This window comes from Mesitornis unicolor, unplaced genomic scaffold (assembly GCF_000695765.1).
Source record: "Mesitornis unicolor isolate BGI_N332 unplaced genomic scaffold, ASM69576v1 scaffold19309, whole genome shotgun sequence".
NCBI lineage: Eukaryota > Metazoa > Chordata > Aves > Mesitornithiformes > Mesitornithidae > Mesitornis > Mesitornis unicolor.
Genome location: NW_010205435.1, coordinates 6,925 through 22,708, shown reverse-complemented (window position 1 = coordinate 22,708; position 15,784 = coordinate 6,925). Strand labels below are relative to the sequence as shown.

Below are 15,784 nucleotides of genomic sequence, written 5' to 3'. Positions count from 1 at the left end.
GCGTCACTTGAAAAGTAACAGAATTGGTAGGGAGAATTGGGTTTTTTGACGTTTGTCTGGACAGAATGTCTTAAGATGACAAGCCCGACAGATTTCTTGTTAGATTTATCAGCAGTAGGAACAGTACCTTAAGAGTACTGAGTTCTGTTACTCATTTTACCAGTCACTTAAACCACACACTTAAATTTACTTAAATCCCTGAGGTGCATCACACTTAGTAGCAGCTTAGTTTGCTTTTATAGCTCTTAACTGTTACTTGAATGCTTAATTTAAGGACGGTTTGGTTTCTCAAATACATTATAATTACGTACAGCGTTCTTGTGTGTTCATTGCGTGCTACTGTTTGTGCAGCGTTCCTTACACTCAGTCACATTTTATGCTATATGTTTGGAAGATGATTTTTCTAGTTGGAGAATGACTTGACATGTGTGAGATGTATTGGTGTGGTATTTCAGCATCAGTGATTGTGTGTGTATTATGTTGGTGAGGGGAAAAAAGCTAATTTTCTTTTGTCCTGACCACATATTTCCTGAATAGAAGACAACTTGGGCAGATTATCTAATGCAAGAAATTGACTGAATAAACTTAAGAGCTGTTGTCATTTGTAAACCTGTATGGATATTTTTTTCTGGTTCATCTGACTGATCAATCAGTTGCTGTTTTATGTACTTGTTCTAATTGGATAAAATACTCACTTTTGATTCATGTTTTTTAATGTTGCAGATCATGAGTCGGTTCAGTGGTGTTATGACAACTTCATTAACTACAGGTCCCTGATGTCTGCAGACAATGTACGCCAGCAGCTGTCACGAATCATGGATAGATTTAATTTGCCTCGTAGAAGCACAGACTTTACCAGCCGAGACTATTACATCAATATAAGAAAGGCATTAGTTACTGGGTATTTCATGCAGGTAGGTGTGTGTTCTTATAGGGAGCATCGTTCAGCGTTTACATGGCTTTTAGTGTTAGGTAGGTGGTTATAACTTAGCAGAATGTTACGAATGTTACTTAAATGATATGTGGCTAACTGTATTACCACTTAGTCTTTGTCAGGTTGCTTGGTTATTACTGAGGTAGGGTGTTCTTTAGTCAAATCTTATTTGGAAGAGATGCTGTAGGCAGTCTTTCTAGTACTGCAGTACTGTTCCTGGCGTGACCAGTCAGGAATTGACCACTAACTTCTGCATAGCTGAGGAAGTAACTTCATAAACCATTTCTAAGTAACTACAAAGTATGTAGCTTTACAGTTATTTGTAATCTCATACTAGCAGGGGAAGTATAGTATGTAAAGTTTAATTACATAGAATCCTTCCAAAAGGAGAATATTTCTGTTTGCATACTTTTCCATATTTATATTTCACTTTAAATTATGTGAGTCACAAGTACGGGAGCCGGTCTGTAATCTCCAGATGGATGTTGTTTGTAACTCATTTGCCTCTTTAACCAGAATGGCATGGAAGTCAGTGTCCACTGCTACCTCCTGGATGCTTTGCATTTCATGTTAAACATTCCTCCAAACTAGAATGCAGGCTGAGTTTGTTGCTTTGGGGTTGGTTTTTTTTGTGCCCTTTTTTTTTCCTCCCTGTAGTCCCTTTGTGCTGTGTTTTTCCTCTTCAGCATTCACCCCTGGAGCTGGAAGAGTCCCTTTGGCCCTTGCAAACCCAGATGTTACAGAACCTTTAATGGGAGTGAGTCTTCATCCTTATTGCCTCTGGACCATTGTGGCAGAGACTTGGATGCCATATGTTTAAGCCCCCTTTCAAGGAAACAGTGCCTTCCCCAGTCACTCTTCTTCTCATAGGTGTTTTCCTCTCATGGATGTGGAACTGTGCTGGTGGTGTGGCTTTTTGATCTCTACTGCTTAGAAGTTGGAGATTGGATTTTTATATTTTTGCTGTGAATATAGTAGTAGGCTCACACAGATGAAATTAAAGCCTTTTGAGAAGTCTCCTTGGGCTGCCATGGTCAATAGGTTGTTTACCAAGCCCCTCACCCAAAATGCCTAATTGAATTTTTGGGCTGAGTCAAGAGATAGCTGTGGCATACCTGTTGGCCATTTGGAGTTGAAGCCATTTCAGCAGTTTCTCTTCTCTGTGTTTGAGTCCATTTTATTTTGAGTTTCTTTCACTCTTTAACCTCCATGATGGTGTGGTACCTGGTTGACCTTGACTCTGAACCTTCTTTCATTAATTCCACGTTGCCTTGAGTAATCTTCAGTAGAAAACCTGAAAATACTCAAAAGACGTGTTAATTGCCAGCAGCTTAAGTACTTAAAGACATGGTTTATATGTGCATTGTAGCCTCTATAAGCAGATACTCAGGCTCTGGCATTTCAGGGCCCTTGTTCAGGAAACTTAAGTAGTGAAATGCATACATCAGTCTTTGCCCTCTTAATATGGAGCATATGTGGAGTTCCACGTCTGAGCATTTGCAAAGTTTTGTGAATGTGCAGTAGATAACCTCACCAACATGTGGCAGAATCTGATTCTTCAAACTCTTGAATTTCAAAGAGCAGTGTGAAGTAGAAAAAGCATAGAAGCCATTGTTCTGAAGTAGTTTTCATTGACTGCATTATTTTCTACTTTGGTAATTTCCCGCTGTCCTAAAAAAACCATAAAATTTTACTGTAGAAATTTCTGTACTAATCAAAAGCTGTGGTTGATGTCTGACAGTGTGGGCCTTTACTAACTATTGAAATAGTACTAATAAGTTACTTAGTACTAAGTACTGTAAATTGTGTGCCTTCAGTTGTCAGTGACTGATAAATGTGGAATTTCTACTGGTGACAAATCATCTTTTTAGCCTTCATATTTAAATACAAACTTGAATTCCATTAAATCTCCCATAGATGAGTAAAGGGAATAGTAAATAGCTTAGACTTGCTAACAGTTTTGTATATAGAAAAACTTCTGGAAGGATAGCTATTGAGATGTCTTACAAAACTTGTGCTGTTTCTAGTTTCTTCTTGTTTCTATAATGAAAAAACCTTGTTTTTTCAGTTTGTCGTACATCAGTATATGTGAAGTATAATATACAGCAAGAATGATACTTGCAAGATCACTAAGAAATTGCTCAGTGAAAATAAAATACATGAGAGAAATACTGCTTTCTCTATACTTCAGTACTAGACAGAAGAGAGTCTTAAAGAAGAGAGATTGGAAAATTGTACAACTTTAACACCCTTGTAATTTAGTAACAAAACTCAAGAACTAGGTGTAGATTATTTACTCAAAAGAAGCAGAAAAACAGCTTAATTTTTAAAGTGATAATAGACATGTTGCTGAAATAACTGGTAAATATGAAACAAAGAGTAATTGTACTACAGGAAATAAGGAAACTCTTAAAGTTGGCAAGCAAATGCCAAAGTATTTCAAAGATGCATCATCTTCCTGTAAGCAGTTTTTTTTGAGACTGATATTACCAATTATCTTAAAGAACTTCCGTTTTTATCACTGTATTCCAGTCTAGTCATGAGGGCAGAATGAGAATTGATAGTTGAAAATACAAATCTAAATTTTAAGGTGAAACAAAGTACTGTAGTAAGTGGTAGAGCCACCACTGTCCTGTGGTGTCTTTAAATCAAACTTGGAACCTTTTTTGGAAGATGTGGTGCAGTCAAACACATGAAATCTTTGAATTGCTTGGGTTGAAAAAGACCTTTAAGATCATTGAGTCCAACTGTTAACCTAGGACTGATAAGCCCACCACTAAACCATGTCTCCAAGCACTATGTCTACATGTCCTTTTAAATACCTGCAGGGATAGTGACTCCATCACTTCCTTTGACAGCCTGTTCCAATGCTTGACAACCCTTTTGTTGAAGAAGTTTCTCCTAATATCCAACCTGAACTTCCCCTGGTGCAGTTTGAGCTCATTTTCTCTTGTCCTATTGCTAGTTACTTGTTGAAGAAATCAACAGCCACCTCACTGCAACCTCCTTTCAGGTAGTTGTAGAGAGTGATAAGGCCTCTCCTGAGCCTCCTTTTCTCCAGGCCAAACATCCCCAGTTCCCTCAGCTGCTCCTTATAACACTTGCACACTAGACCCTTCATTAGCTTTGCTGCCCTTCTCTGGACATGCTCCAGCACCTCAATGTCCTTCTTGTAGTGAGGGGCCCAAAACTTAACGCAATATTGAAGGTGTAGCCTCACCAGTGCTGAATACAGAAGGGACTTTCACTTCCCTGGTCCTGCTGGCCACACTGTTTCTGATACAAGCCAGGATGCTGGGCATATTCAGGTGGCTGTTGATCAATGCCTCCAGGTCCTTTTCTGCCTGTCAGCTCTCCAGCCACTCCTCCCCAAGCCTGTAGCGCTGCATGGGGTTGGTGTGACTGAAGTGCAGGACCCAGCACTTGGCCTCATGCAGTTAAAACCTCAAGCGTACACCTGTCTAAGCCATGAGCAGCCAGCTTCTCCAGGAGGATGCTGTGGGAAATGGTTTTCTAAAGTCCAGGTAGACAACATCCACAGCATTTCCCTCATCCACTGAGTATGTCATAGGAGATCAAGTTAGTGAAACAGGACCTGCCTTTCATGAGGATATATCCAGGCCGCTAGAGGATGAAATTAAATGACCTGTGCTATACAGAAAGTTAGATGTCAGTTGATTGGACTGCTAATTAAAATCTCATTCTTGCTTCTACTCGGTCGTTGGTGCTATTTTGTGTATAAAATGATGTATATGTTGAAGTCTTTACATAATCAACCCTCTAAAATAATAGAATGGTAATAAAATAAACTATGACATGAAGGTGGCTACCAGTGCATTTAATGGTATTCATTTTGCTTTTTAAGAATGCAGAACAATTTAGGACTTTTTAATAGCTTCAGAAACACTTGCATGCTCTGCAAGCAGAAATTGCAGAAAAGCAAGCAACTGATGCTGCTCCTTTGGTGCATGCTAGCATTTTGTTTGCTTTTTAGGTTTTGTTTTTTTCAGAAAGACAGACTTATCATTTCTCTAAACTGTCTGTCAAGATTAAGCTGCCAAAATTTGTAGCCCTAAATCTAAAAAAAGTTGGATCTTGTGATACTATTCCTGCTTTTGCAAGTACAAGCACACTTATAATATTAGAGGAAGGTGTGTCATTTTTAATAAAGTGGTGACATCCTTGAAATCTCTGTTACAAGAACTTGAACTAAAACATTTTCCTGTGGTGGCCACTGTTTCCATGTGAGTTTGTTGTGTGATAGAAGCATTATAATGTCTTCAAATCATCCACAGGTGGGCTTTCTTGACCTGCAGAGTGACCCTTGCAGAGATGCAAGGCCTGGCTTGGCTCTTTATGATCCTTTTAGGGTCATGTTTGTGTAACTCCTTACATTGTGTAGTCAGTAATGTTAATAGCCTTTTCCCTCCGTTTACAGCCCCATTCCTTGGGGCTGGTAGCCTAATTCACAAATGTGTTATTCTAACACATGACAGATTCCTTGATGTCAGGGTTCCAGTGTGTTCCCTAGTATCTTGCTTACCACCACTGCTCATTGAAAATTGAACCCATTTCCTAGATACGCTGTGTCTGATTCCTTTGTTTCTGTGGAAGCTGATGCTTTTTGTACTCCGAAAAACATGACAATCACAGGATGGCTGAGGTTGGAAGGAACCTCTGGCCCAGCCATGTTGTATTTCACAGGCACTGGGACTGGTTGCATGCCAGGAGTTCAAAGGATTTGCAAGCGTTTGTGCTGCCTCCTGTGTGTCCTTGTCCGCTCCCTTGTGTCAGCCTTGGTGCTTCTGGCGAGCCACTGATGCCTTGAAGCAGCAGAATTGGCTCTGTCAGCTGTGCTGAGACAGTGCAGGCCAGGAGGGAGCAGGAAAATACCACAGCTGACAGATTGGTATTGCTGGCTGTGGAGCTGTAGCTTCACTGTGCCCGCTTCATTATAGAGCGTTGCCATTCCTGAACCCGAAATTCCTCACCAAGCTGTGTGCTAACAAGCAGACTTAATAGAAACAGCTAAAAAGGAGAAATGCTGTAGCTCGATGTTAGCTCAGGATCTGAATAAGTTGCAATAGTATGTAACCTCTTAGAGGTGACATCCCTGATACCAGTGATGTTCTAAGGAAACACTTTCTTCTTCATTTGGGTTATTCCACTCCCTGTTCTCTGGAAATTACAGAACAGTACAGGGAGCTCTTAACATTTCTTTGAGTATGCTTGATTAGTTATTTCAGAATGTTTTAACTTGTTTGCTTTATATGATTGTGAATTAAGCAATATGACTCAACCGTTATTATAAATGACATATAAAGGGAAATTGTATTTATTTAGGAAACCTAGATGATAAGACTTTACTGTTTTAATACATCTGAGAAACTGAGATGCTAAAGATAAATTGTACTGATTTAAATTTAACAACATGCTGTTTTCTTGAATGGAACTTAAATAAAGGAATTTTTCAGTCCTTCTATAGGAAGAACAGAAGCAGGTAAAGCACCCAAATATTTTTGTGCACATGCTTTAAATTTGATCTGAAAAGATGAGATTGACTTTAAAAAAAAAAATCCTTAAAAAAAGAAATCCCACAGCAACATGTGTGCAGTGATTGCGGTAGGTCTGTGACATGAGTTTCTAGTCTGGTTTGCAGCTATACCGCTATTTAATTTTGTAAATGCTGGATTGAGTTGGATGAAATTAAGCCTAAATCGTTACAGACAGTGCACTGTTAATCTCCATTTAAAAGAGCCTCTGTTGGCTCCCCAGACAGGAAATAAAGTACTAGTGTAATCTCTAAAATCTTGAGTGAAAAGATTTGCAAATTACTGAAATACCTCGTTCTACTCCAAAAACATGTTCTGGATATTAATGCCATAAAATATAAGAGAAGCACACTTAAAGTAAGTAATATGTTACTAAGGAGATATTCTGACTTACACTTTGAGATAGCTCTTGCTTTAGAAATCCTGAAATTTTAATCTCATAGATGGAATTTACCTTTGACTAGCCAAAAACAAACAAAGAAAAGGTAAGATATACCCAGGAATTAAGAAAACAAGAATGTACACAGTCTGTGTTAGAAGAAAGCAGCTAATGATGATCTGACTAAAAATACGTCTTTCAGACATCTTTGAGCCTTTGTCCATCCTGCTTAATCTTTTTACAGTATTTTCGTGTGTGTGTATATATGTAATGAAGTACATACTACGGTCATCTTGAATTACCAGTATCTAAAGGTTAATTCTAGTTACCTGTTCCCTTAGATTACCTGTTGTTACAGAGGATATCCTGCTAAGGATAACTGTCTGCTTTAGCAAATCTTAATGAGCTAGGTATCAGAACATCTCAGTGAGGTAAGGATTATTCCCTTTCATAGAGCGAGAAGCTTGGTGAGCGAGAGGTTAATTGATTTTCACCAAGGTCACAGCAGAAGGGTGGTGCTGAACCTACATTTTCTAGCTCTGAAGCTCACGCTGTAACAAGACTGTTCTTATTTCTGACACACTAAACTTCCCATTCTTACTGGACTGACATTTTTTTTCAGGCCCACTGTGAGAGGATTTGCAGAACAATACGTGCATCAGTAAAGTTACTACTGAAACACTGCACAAATAAAAATTTGAAAGGATAACATTGCGACTTACCAGTCCTACATTAGCTACTGCAGTGAAATGCTGTAAGCAGATATCTGTAGTAGACCACAGTTGACCGTGATGTTACAAACCTGTCCAATAGATACTCCTTTCCAGAGCTTCTGTTTGCATTGCTGCTGTTCTAATAATGGTTCTTCTCTTGGGGTGATAACTATTTTTGTATGTTGCTTGAATTACATATTGGAACGTACACTTACTGTGGCAGTTAGCAAAAACATCTGGCATCTTGATTGTGTCTATTAAAAAACCTGAATAGTTGAAGTGGTCAAGTAATGTGCCAAATCTAGATGAGGGTCGAAAGTTGAGATAGTATATTTAGTATAGAACACTTAACAGTCAGCTTGAAATAACTCAATTTAAAAATTGTGTGTGGTAACCAAAGGCTGTCTTTTTCCTTAGGTGGCACACTTGGAACGAACAGGGCATTACCTAACAGTGAAAGATAACCAGGTGGTGCAGTTGCATCCTTCCACTGTTCTTGATCATAAACCTGAATGGGTGCTCTATAATGAGTTTGTCCTTACAACAAAGAATTACATCCGGACATGTACAGACATCAAGCCAGAATGGTAAGCTAGAAGTCTTAAAACAGTCATGACCTTTTGTAAAGCTCTTGGTTTTCTTTTTCCTTTTTAAATTTGAGGTAGTCTTCACTTTTCCTTAAGCTAATGTTGTAGAAAGGTTTGGGGGAAGGGCAGTGGCGTAGGCTGGAGAACCTTGACCGTGGAGGTTTCTTCTGTGGATACTTGTTTCTGTTTGTGGGAGTTGTGTGTAAAACTCAGATGCCCAGGCTCTATATGCAGCGTGACTTAAAGTTACTTTAGTCAGCCTGTTAGTAAGGAGCTGCTTGGAGACGTTAAGTTTGGGAATGTCCTAGCACCCACCTGTGTACCTATGTTATGAGGTACTGGTAGATGCCTCTGCTTAAGATCTAGGACCTCTTGGCAGTAAGTGTTTTTCCAGAAGTATCTGAACAGGATTCAGTGCTTTCTTAAAATATGAAGGGCAGAGGTGGTATTACTGGCACAACCTGCCTTCTGGTAAGATTTATTACTCAGTGGGGTGCATGTCAGGGGAGTTAGAGACCTGATCCTCTGCAGACAAGCAGAGGTCCGATAGTCCTGCCTGTTGTTAAAGCTGTGCTTAAACTGCCAAGTTGTAAGCCTTGGGGATGTGGCAGGCTCTTCAGCTGTTGTTGGAATTGTGCTGTGTTGCAGAAAGTTTAGAGATTTGTAAGCCAGAAAACTCTGCGCGCGTCTATATTCCATAGTATTTTAATGGAAAATGTGTGTTTGAATCATTCCTTAGAAATCTTTCTGTACAGCCTACAGCAGGATCCTATGGTCTTGGTTGCATTTGTAAGCTTAAAACAGCTCGGGCTGAACTGTGCTTGACATGAACTGATGTTTAGGTGGACTTCTGTGGCTTGTGAACTTGAACCTTACATGGCAGCTCTGACTGTGTGAGCTACTGTGGCTGCTGCTGAAGCAGCCATGTGGGTCTGTGAAGGATCTGTGGCTGAACAGGAGCATCTCACGAGACTCCAGTGCTTGCTTTTCTTGCTTAAGACTTGGGCAGTAGCACAGGATGGGGCTGAGATTTAAATGTGTGCACACGTGCAAGCTTTTCAATTGCAAAATGAGCTGAAAATTATGGATAATCTTAGTTTCCCTCAGTTGTAGAATTTCTGTAGGATGCATCTTGAAGTTTGAGTATTAGTAACAAACTTTTCCTTTTTTGACAGGCTGGTGAAAATTGCCCCTCAATATTATGACATGAGCAATTTTCCACAGTGCGAAGCAAAGAGACAGTTGGATCGCATCATTGCCAAACTTCAGTCCAAGGAATACTCACAGTACTGAATTTATGCTTTGAACTGAAGTTATTCAGAGGACAGCTTTAAGAGAGGAAAGGATTCAAAGTTCAAGTTGTGCTCTTCCCTTTGGTTCAATAATGGCCTTTATTTGAAAGCTTTTTAATTTTTCTTTACAGTAAATATTCCATTCTGATTTCATAAATTAAACATTTATGCCTCCCTTTTGTGTTGACACTGTAGCTCATACTGGAAAAGCTGATCAATGTTTTGCAGTTTATTGAAAGTAGTTCTATATATAACAATGTTATAAGCATTTCTTTAGAAATGGTTGAAAATGCTTCTAAAAATGTGATTATCGACCATGGTATGCATGATCGTTGTAATTGTTGACATTCCTTTTAGAAGTTGTGAAATGTTACAACTTGTGCTTATGTAGACACAATCCTCAGCTTCAGTACAAAGGTACTGACTTCAATAAAGTCTATTTATACTAATTTTGTGCCACAGTATGTCAGTATTTCTGTTGTTTTGATCAGAACATGAAAAGCCATTTAAGTCTCCTGTTGAACTGCTGTGATATGGCAGTAGCTTAATATTTTAATATTAAAAGTGCAGATGCTTAAGCAGCACAATTACAGTGACATCAATATATGATGCAGACATTGTTGATCCTTGGCAAACTTGTTTGAATTATGTAGGAAATTGTTTTAAAAATTAAATGCATGCAAATGTTTTTGAGGAATTATTTCTTCAAACACACTCCTAGGTATTTCTTGGACAGGCCTGTAGTGATATGTCCTGTCAAGTGAAGTGCCTGTGGCTGGTTAGAAATTACCCTGCTGGGCAATGTTCAGGTGCAGTTTGAGATCAACACAAATAATAGCATCAGTGGCACTGCAGGTCGAATTGCGTTGCACTGTTGTAATTCTGTAGTGATATTTAGTGAAATGTGACTTAGCAGCATTTTCAATTCAGGAAAACTAATCCTATGTGGAACTTATAGTACGATTTGATCAGAGGGCTGGAGCACCTCACCTATGGAGACAGGCTGAGAGAGCTCTGGGGCTGTTCAGCCTGGAGAAGAGAAGGCTCTGGGGAGGCCTTATTGTGGCCTTCCAGTACCTGAAGGGGTCCTACCAGGAGAGCTGGAGAGGGACTTTTTACAAGGACAGGTAGCGATAGGATGAGGGAGAATGTTTTTAAACTAGAGCGGGGTAGATTTAGATTAGATATTAAGAAGAAATTCTTTGTTCTGATAGTAGTGAGGCACTGGCACAGGTTGCCCAGAGAAGTTGTGGATGCCCCCTCCCTGGAAGTGTTCAGGGCGAGGTTGGATGAGGCTTTGAGCAACCTGATCTGGTGGGAGGTTGGAACTAGATGAGCTTTAAGGTCCCTTTTGACCCAGACTGTCCTATGATTTAACATATTTGATCAGATTTCAGTTTTTCCTCTTCCTGGAATACACTGAGATTTGGTCCTGGCAAAGAGAAGCTGGAGCAGTTGAAGTAGGTTCCCCTGAATGGAAACTGTGCTGTCATGCTGGGAGGCTGGAGCAAAAATAGATTGTTTGAAGAGCTGACAACTAACCTCAATTATAAGACTGATCTTAAGCACTGATGGTCGAGTTATCCTATTGGAATCATAGTGGTTGGCTACAAAATTACTTAGAATTAAGTAACTTGAGGAGTAACTCTTCTAATTACAACTTTTTTCTTAAATGCCACTTATCTGAAGGGGAGCGGAGAAGGTCTGAAAACTTTATTTTGTTAGCAATGCAAACAGTATTGTAAAAGAAAACACTTCTGAAGATGAAAATGTGAGTTTGTATTACACAGTGGGACTTGAGTCTGCTCTGAGTTTGATAAGCGAGTGGGGGATCTCCCCCACTTCAGGCATTGTGGGAGGGTCTGGGCTTTCTTGCCCTGTGAAATACTTTTCAGTAGGAAGGAGGGAGATGGGCTCTTCGTGAATGTTGAACTGAATGAAGCTTTCTGAATGCAGTTACAAGAGGTTTTATTTTAAACATAGGAATCCTGAACTTAAAACAGTTTTGATTTTAAACTAGGATTTGTTTTACGGATTCCTGCTCTAGGGTAACTCAAGTTTAATGTGTGGGGTGTCACGATGTTTGCTTCCCCTTAGGGGCAGGGGAGCAGCTCTGTCCAATGCTGAAAAATGGCTGCTCCCCAGGTGAGAATTTCTGCAGTATTCTTGTGCATCCTGCAACTAAGTGGTGTAGAACCACCTTCTGTACGACTTTCCCTCCGTGTGGCAAGGTCCGCAAGCACAGCCAGTTCTCAGCATGAAATCCCTCAAGGACCCCAGAACCAGCTGGCACAAACCACAGTGGCTCTGGTACTTGCGGATGGAGAGCAGATGGCAGTGGCTGTGAGTGGAAGAGAAACGGGAGAGACTTTGGCCTGGTTTTATTTTTTCTTTTTTAATTGTCCACCCACAAACTCAGCTTGGACTGTGACAGCCAGCCAGGGATCTTTCACTCTTTGCTGTCTTTGCTACCAGGAATGCAAATACTACAGGACAAATTAGTGTCCTGACAGCTCTGCAACCCAGCCGTCTTCCAATTAAGTCTGTGACACCTGTGCAATCCACCTAATGGCACTGGAGTGCACCGGTGTCACTGGTTTAATTGGAAGGCTGTCAGGTGTCCCAGCTGTCACAAGGGACAGAGCAGACCCTGTGCCTGCTCCCCTCCTGGCAGTGGGACCATGAGCTATGGGAAGCAGCTTGGCTGTTGGGACCCCACTGGGATCTGCTTTGAGCAGGTACTGCAGCTCTGGGGAATCCAGTGGGTTTGATCCTTCTGTGACAGTTGTGTATGTCAGTGTGATTCCCTGGAAAGACTTTTCTTATGGACGAGCTGACACGCCAAGCGCTTGCGATGCTTCAGTTTAGGACAAGCATTTTCTCATCCCAGACTGTGTGTGCTACATACGCATCATTTCTTCACTAACGATCATGTAGTGGAGAATGGCCTTAGGGCTGGAGCAGGGACGCTGGGTCCTGTCTGTACAGGCGTCACGCAATCGCCGCTCTACTGTGCAGTGCTGATGCCTAGCAGCTATGAGCATTCAAGGGTTTGGGCAGTAACACACAGACTCACTCACATCACTGTGAACACCTTTGAGCTGCTGCAAATTTCACTTCTTTATTTTAAGATACAATTTGAAAGATATGTAGCAGTGGGAGCAAGTTATCCAAGAAGTAACTGGCCCTCTGAAGGAGTGATGAAGGGGACAATGTGGCTTCTTACGTTTTCTAAGGTCCTAAAGGGAAACTGTACTGGGAACCCTCTTAACTACAATTATCTCAGGGATACGACAGACACATGCAGAATAGCTTGGTTTTGAGAACAGCCCTGGTTTTTCATAAGTGTTGAAAAGTAAAACTTCATTGCTATTTTTCTGGTGGAAAAACTGTCCAAAAAGGCTGCCCAGAGAAACAAAAGGAGACCGAGAAGGAGTTGTAGGAATGAGGCCGCTTTATGGACGAGCACGTGAAGGTGACTGCCTCCTTCTTGGAACAGTTGGAAACACCCCCGGTCCTGCTCATCATCAGAGCTTTGGTTTTGGCTGCCTATGCTGCAGACTGCAGTAAATGAGGAAAAAAGTTGGAAATTGCAAAATATACAGGAGCTTCCTAATGTCAAATAGAAATTCAGCTTCCTATGCATTTTGTTCTGTTTTCTGCCGGCCTGTGGAGCCAGGGATCCTGAAACAAGTGCAACAGCAGCCTCGACCAGCTCCAGCCGTTTGCTGTTGTGCTGCGTGCCCTGCTGTACTGACGTTGCTTCAGAGTGTCCAAACTACTAGCCAGGGCATGAGCGTGTTTGCTTTGGAGTGCTGAGGAGTTGCTCCCTCAGGATCAGTTGGGGATCTGCTTTGGAGCAGGCTAAAAGGAAAAGCAATGCTTCGTTTACTTAGTCTTTTTTTTTTTACCAGAGCAATTCTGATGGTTTTTGAAAATACGTGTTTACATAAAACGTACTATTTGTAGTGTGGGACTTCTGAAAACAGAGCATGGATTAGATGATAGGGAAATAGTACCAGGTGAATGGAGTATTTTTGAAAAGAGGAGTTTTCCATCCTACTAGTGCTTCTGTGTGATACCTCAAAGCAGCAAAGGGCTAATACTGATGTGAGGTTGTAACTGCTTAGGTTTGTTAGATGCAGAGGTAGTTACTGATGACTGAGTACGTGAAGCTGTGTTTAGGTACACAGCTGTTAGCATTACGAGATGTAAAGTGGTCAGTTATACTGTGTTCAGATTTGTAGGGATTTTCTAGAGTTTAGATATTTTCTGTCAGAGAAAAGAATAAAAGGTGACTTTGTGCTTCACTATGTTTTGATGCCATAAAAAACCCTGAGCTTTTGCTTTTGGGAGAGCTGTACTTACACCAGTGCGAAAGGTAGGCACTGCAGTTCCTCTGGGGGTTTGGGGAGTGTGTTCATTTGCTGTGCCTGCGTCTGTCACTGGAGCTGAAGAGCCGTGGGTGCAGGCAGGCTGTGTGATGTGTTCTGTGGGGCTTGGTCAGCTCTGCAGGGCAGGGCACTGCCACCACGTCCCATCACTGCCTCCCTGCTTGGATTGGGGCTTGAGAAACATTGTTAGTTTGTGACGCGGGATTTTCTACCTACAGTGCATATTGGACACTGCTAATTATTTATTGCTAAGAAATGCAGCGTAAAGCAAAAATGCTGAAGTTAGCTTTCGTTATGTCATTTAAAAAGATACCTTAACAAAATTCAAAGGGCAAATTGTTTTCCTTCCATCCAGTCAAGCTGCAATTACTAATTTGTAATCAGATTGCTGGTTTTCTTCATTTTTTGACAATTTAGAAATAAAAAGCCATACCACTCCATAATAGTAGGAAGCAGAGAGTTGTATTCTGAAGTACATAAATTTATTCACTTACTATAATTTGTGAGGAATAGCCATCTATCTTGCTTTTAGAACAGCTGAAAGTTTTAATAATAAACATCTTTCACTATTAGAAGTATAATCTTGTATTGGTACTCTGACCTTTTAAAATTATTTAACTTCAAGAGTATGTATGTGACAAGATTTATGTGAAACATGGGAAAAATGGTCTACTTGGTCAACCTAGTTCATTTTTCTAATACACCTTGCACTGGTGGCTTTCCTTTGTGGTGTGCTCCCTAGGACTGTTCTGATACAAAGCTGGGCACTGGTCCCCAGTAAAACAAATGTCAGATATTTCTGAGCTCTAAAACCAGGATGAAACCATTATATGAGAGCATTGGCCCCTCTTTCCAGTTTTCCTTTCATAAATGATGAGCTTGGGCTGCCTCTGATTTGCACTGATGTGTCTGAGTGAAGTGGCTGGCATCGAGGAGATCCCAGCCTCCAGTATGGAGGGATTAAAGTGAATGGGGTGACAGCAGTGAAACAACTTTCCTGCAGTGGCGGTACCAAACTGGTCCTGCTGAGTTTGCAGGTTCAACTCAGATGTGGCAGTTTCTCAGGAACACTGAATGTATGTTGGAGAGATGATAAAATCACTTTCATTTGTGTACATCTTGGCTCTGAGTGGTTCTTTAAGCTTTTTCCAGCTATGAAAGCTATGCGGTAGTTATGTTGTATAGAAAAAATAAAACATAGCACAAATTAATGTTGATAATAAATATTTCCTGTGGCTCTAAACATTTATTATTTTGGGTCGGTCTTATTCTTTTAGCTAAAGTAAGCTCTTGCCTTCCATCTGAATTCGGTGTTTATTCTGTCAGCGTATCACATGAATGTTCCCAGCCTCATTGCTTCCAGCAGCATAAACAATAAATACTGAAAGCAGCGAGCACTTACCAGGCTCTGTAGAGCGGAGGCTGCTGGTGGAGCTATTTCCTGACTGCTTCGTCTATTTAAATATTCAGCCACGTAGTGAAACCCCTTCTGCTGATATTAGTTACTGGTTTTACCCTCAAAAATATCAGCCATTTCAGCTTTACAAAGATGCTAGTGTTTACCATCAAAATTCATGTCTGATTTAAAAGAATTGCAAACTAAACTCGACCTTTCAAACCGTGGAGTGGTATCTTTGAGGTTGTTTCATTTTGCATGTTGAATAACAAGTAACTGATAAGCCTTTTACTGTGACAGGGATAGTATTGTTCCTTTAAAAAATGTAATGCGCTGTGAATCTTTCCTGAAAGGCTCACGGTTTGTGCAGCGGCAGAAGGTTAAAAGCAGTGCGAGTCATGAAATGCTGCTGTGAGCGCTGGCTGTCCAACGGGATATTGACAGCTTTGTTCCAGTGAGGTACTGTGTTATGCAATATAATGGAAGTAAACTTGAATTACTTCTACTTTTACATACTTAAAAAAAAATGATTAAGAG

General features: G+C 40.6%; 1 protein-coding gene across 1 annotated transcript in view; it reads left to right on the top strand.

The window, feature by feature from the left end:
* The window catches only part of DHX15 (DEAH (Asp-Glu-Ala-His) box helicase 15), a gene marked incomplete at its 5' end in the record, with an annotated part of 42,585 nt that extends 32,679 nt beyond the window's left edge, over nucleotides 1-9,906 (top strand). The window contains 3 exons of the mRNA XM_010191424.1: nucleotides 724-914; nucleotides 7,996-8,165; nucleotides 9,341-9,906. Coding sequence (XP_010189726.1) covers nucleotides 724-914; nucleotides 7,996-8,165; nucleotides 9,341-9,458 — 479 coding nt within the window. The remainder of the gene's footprint in view (nucleotides 1-723; nucleotides 915-7,995; nucleotides 8,166-9,340) is intronic.
* Between the last annotated feature and the right edge of the window lie 5,878 nt (nucleotides 9,907-15,784).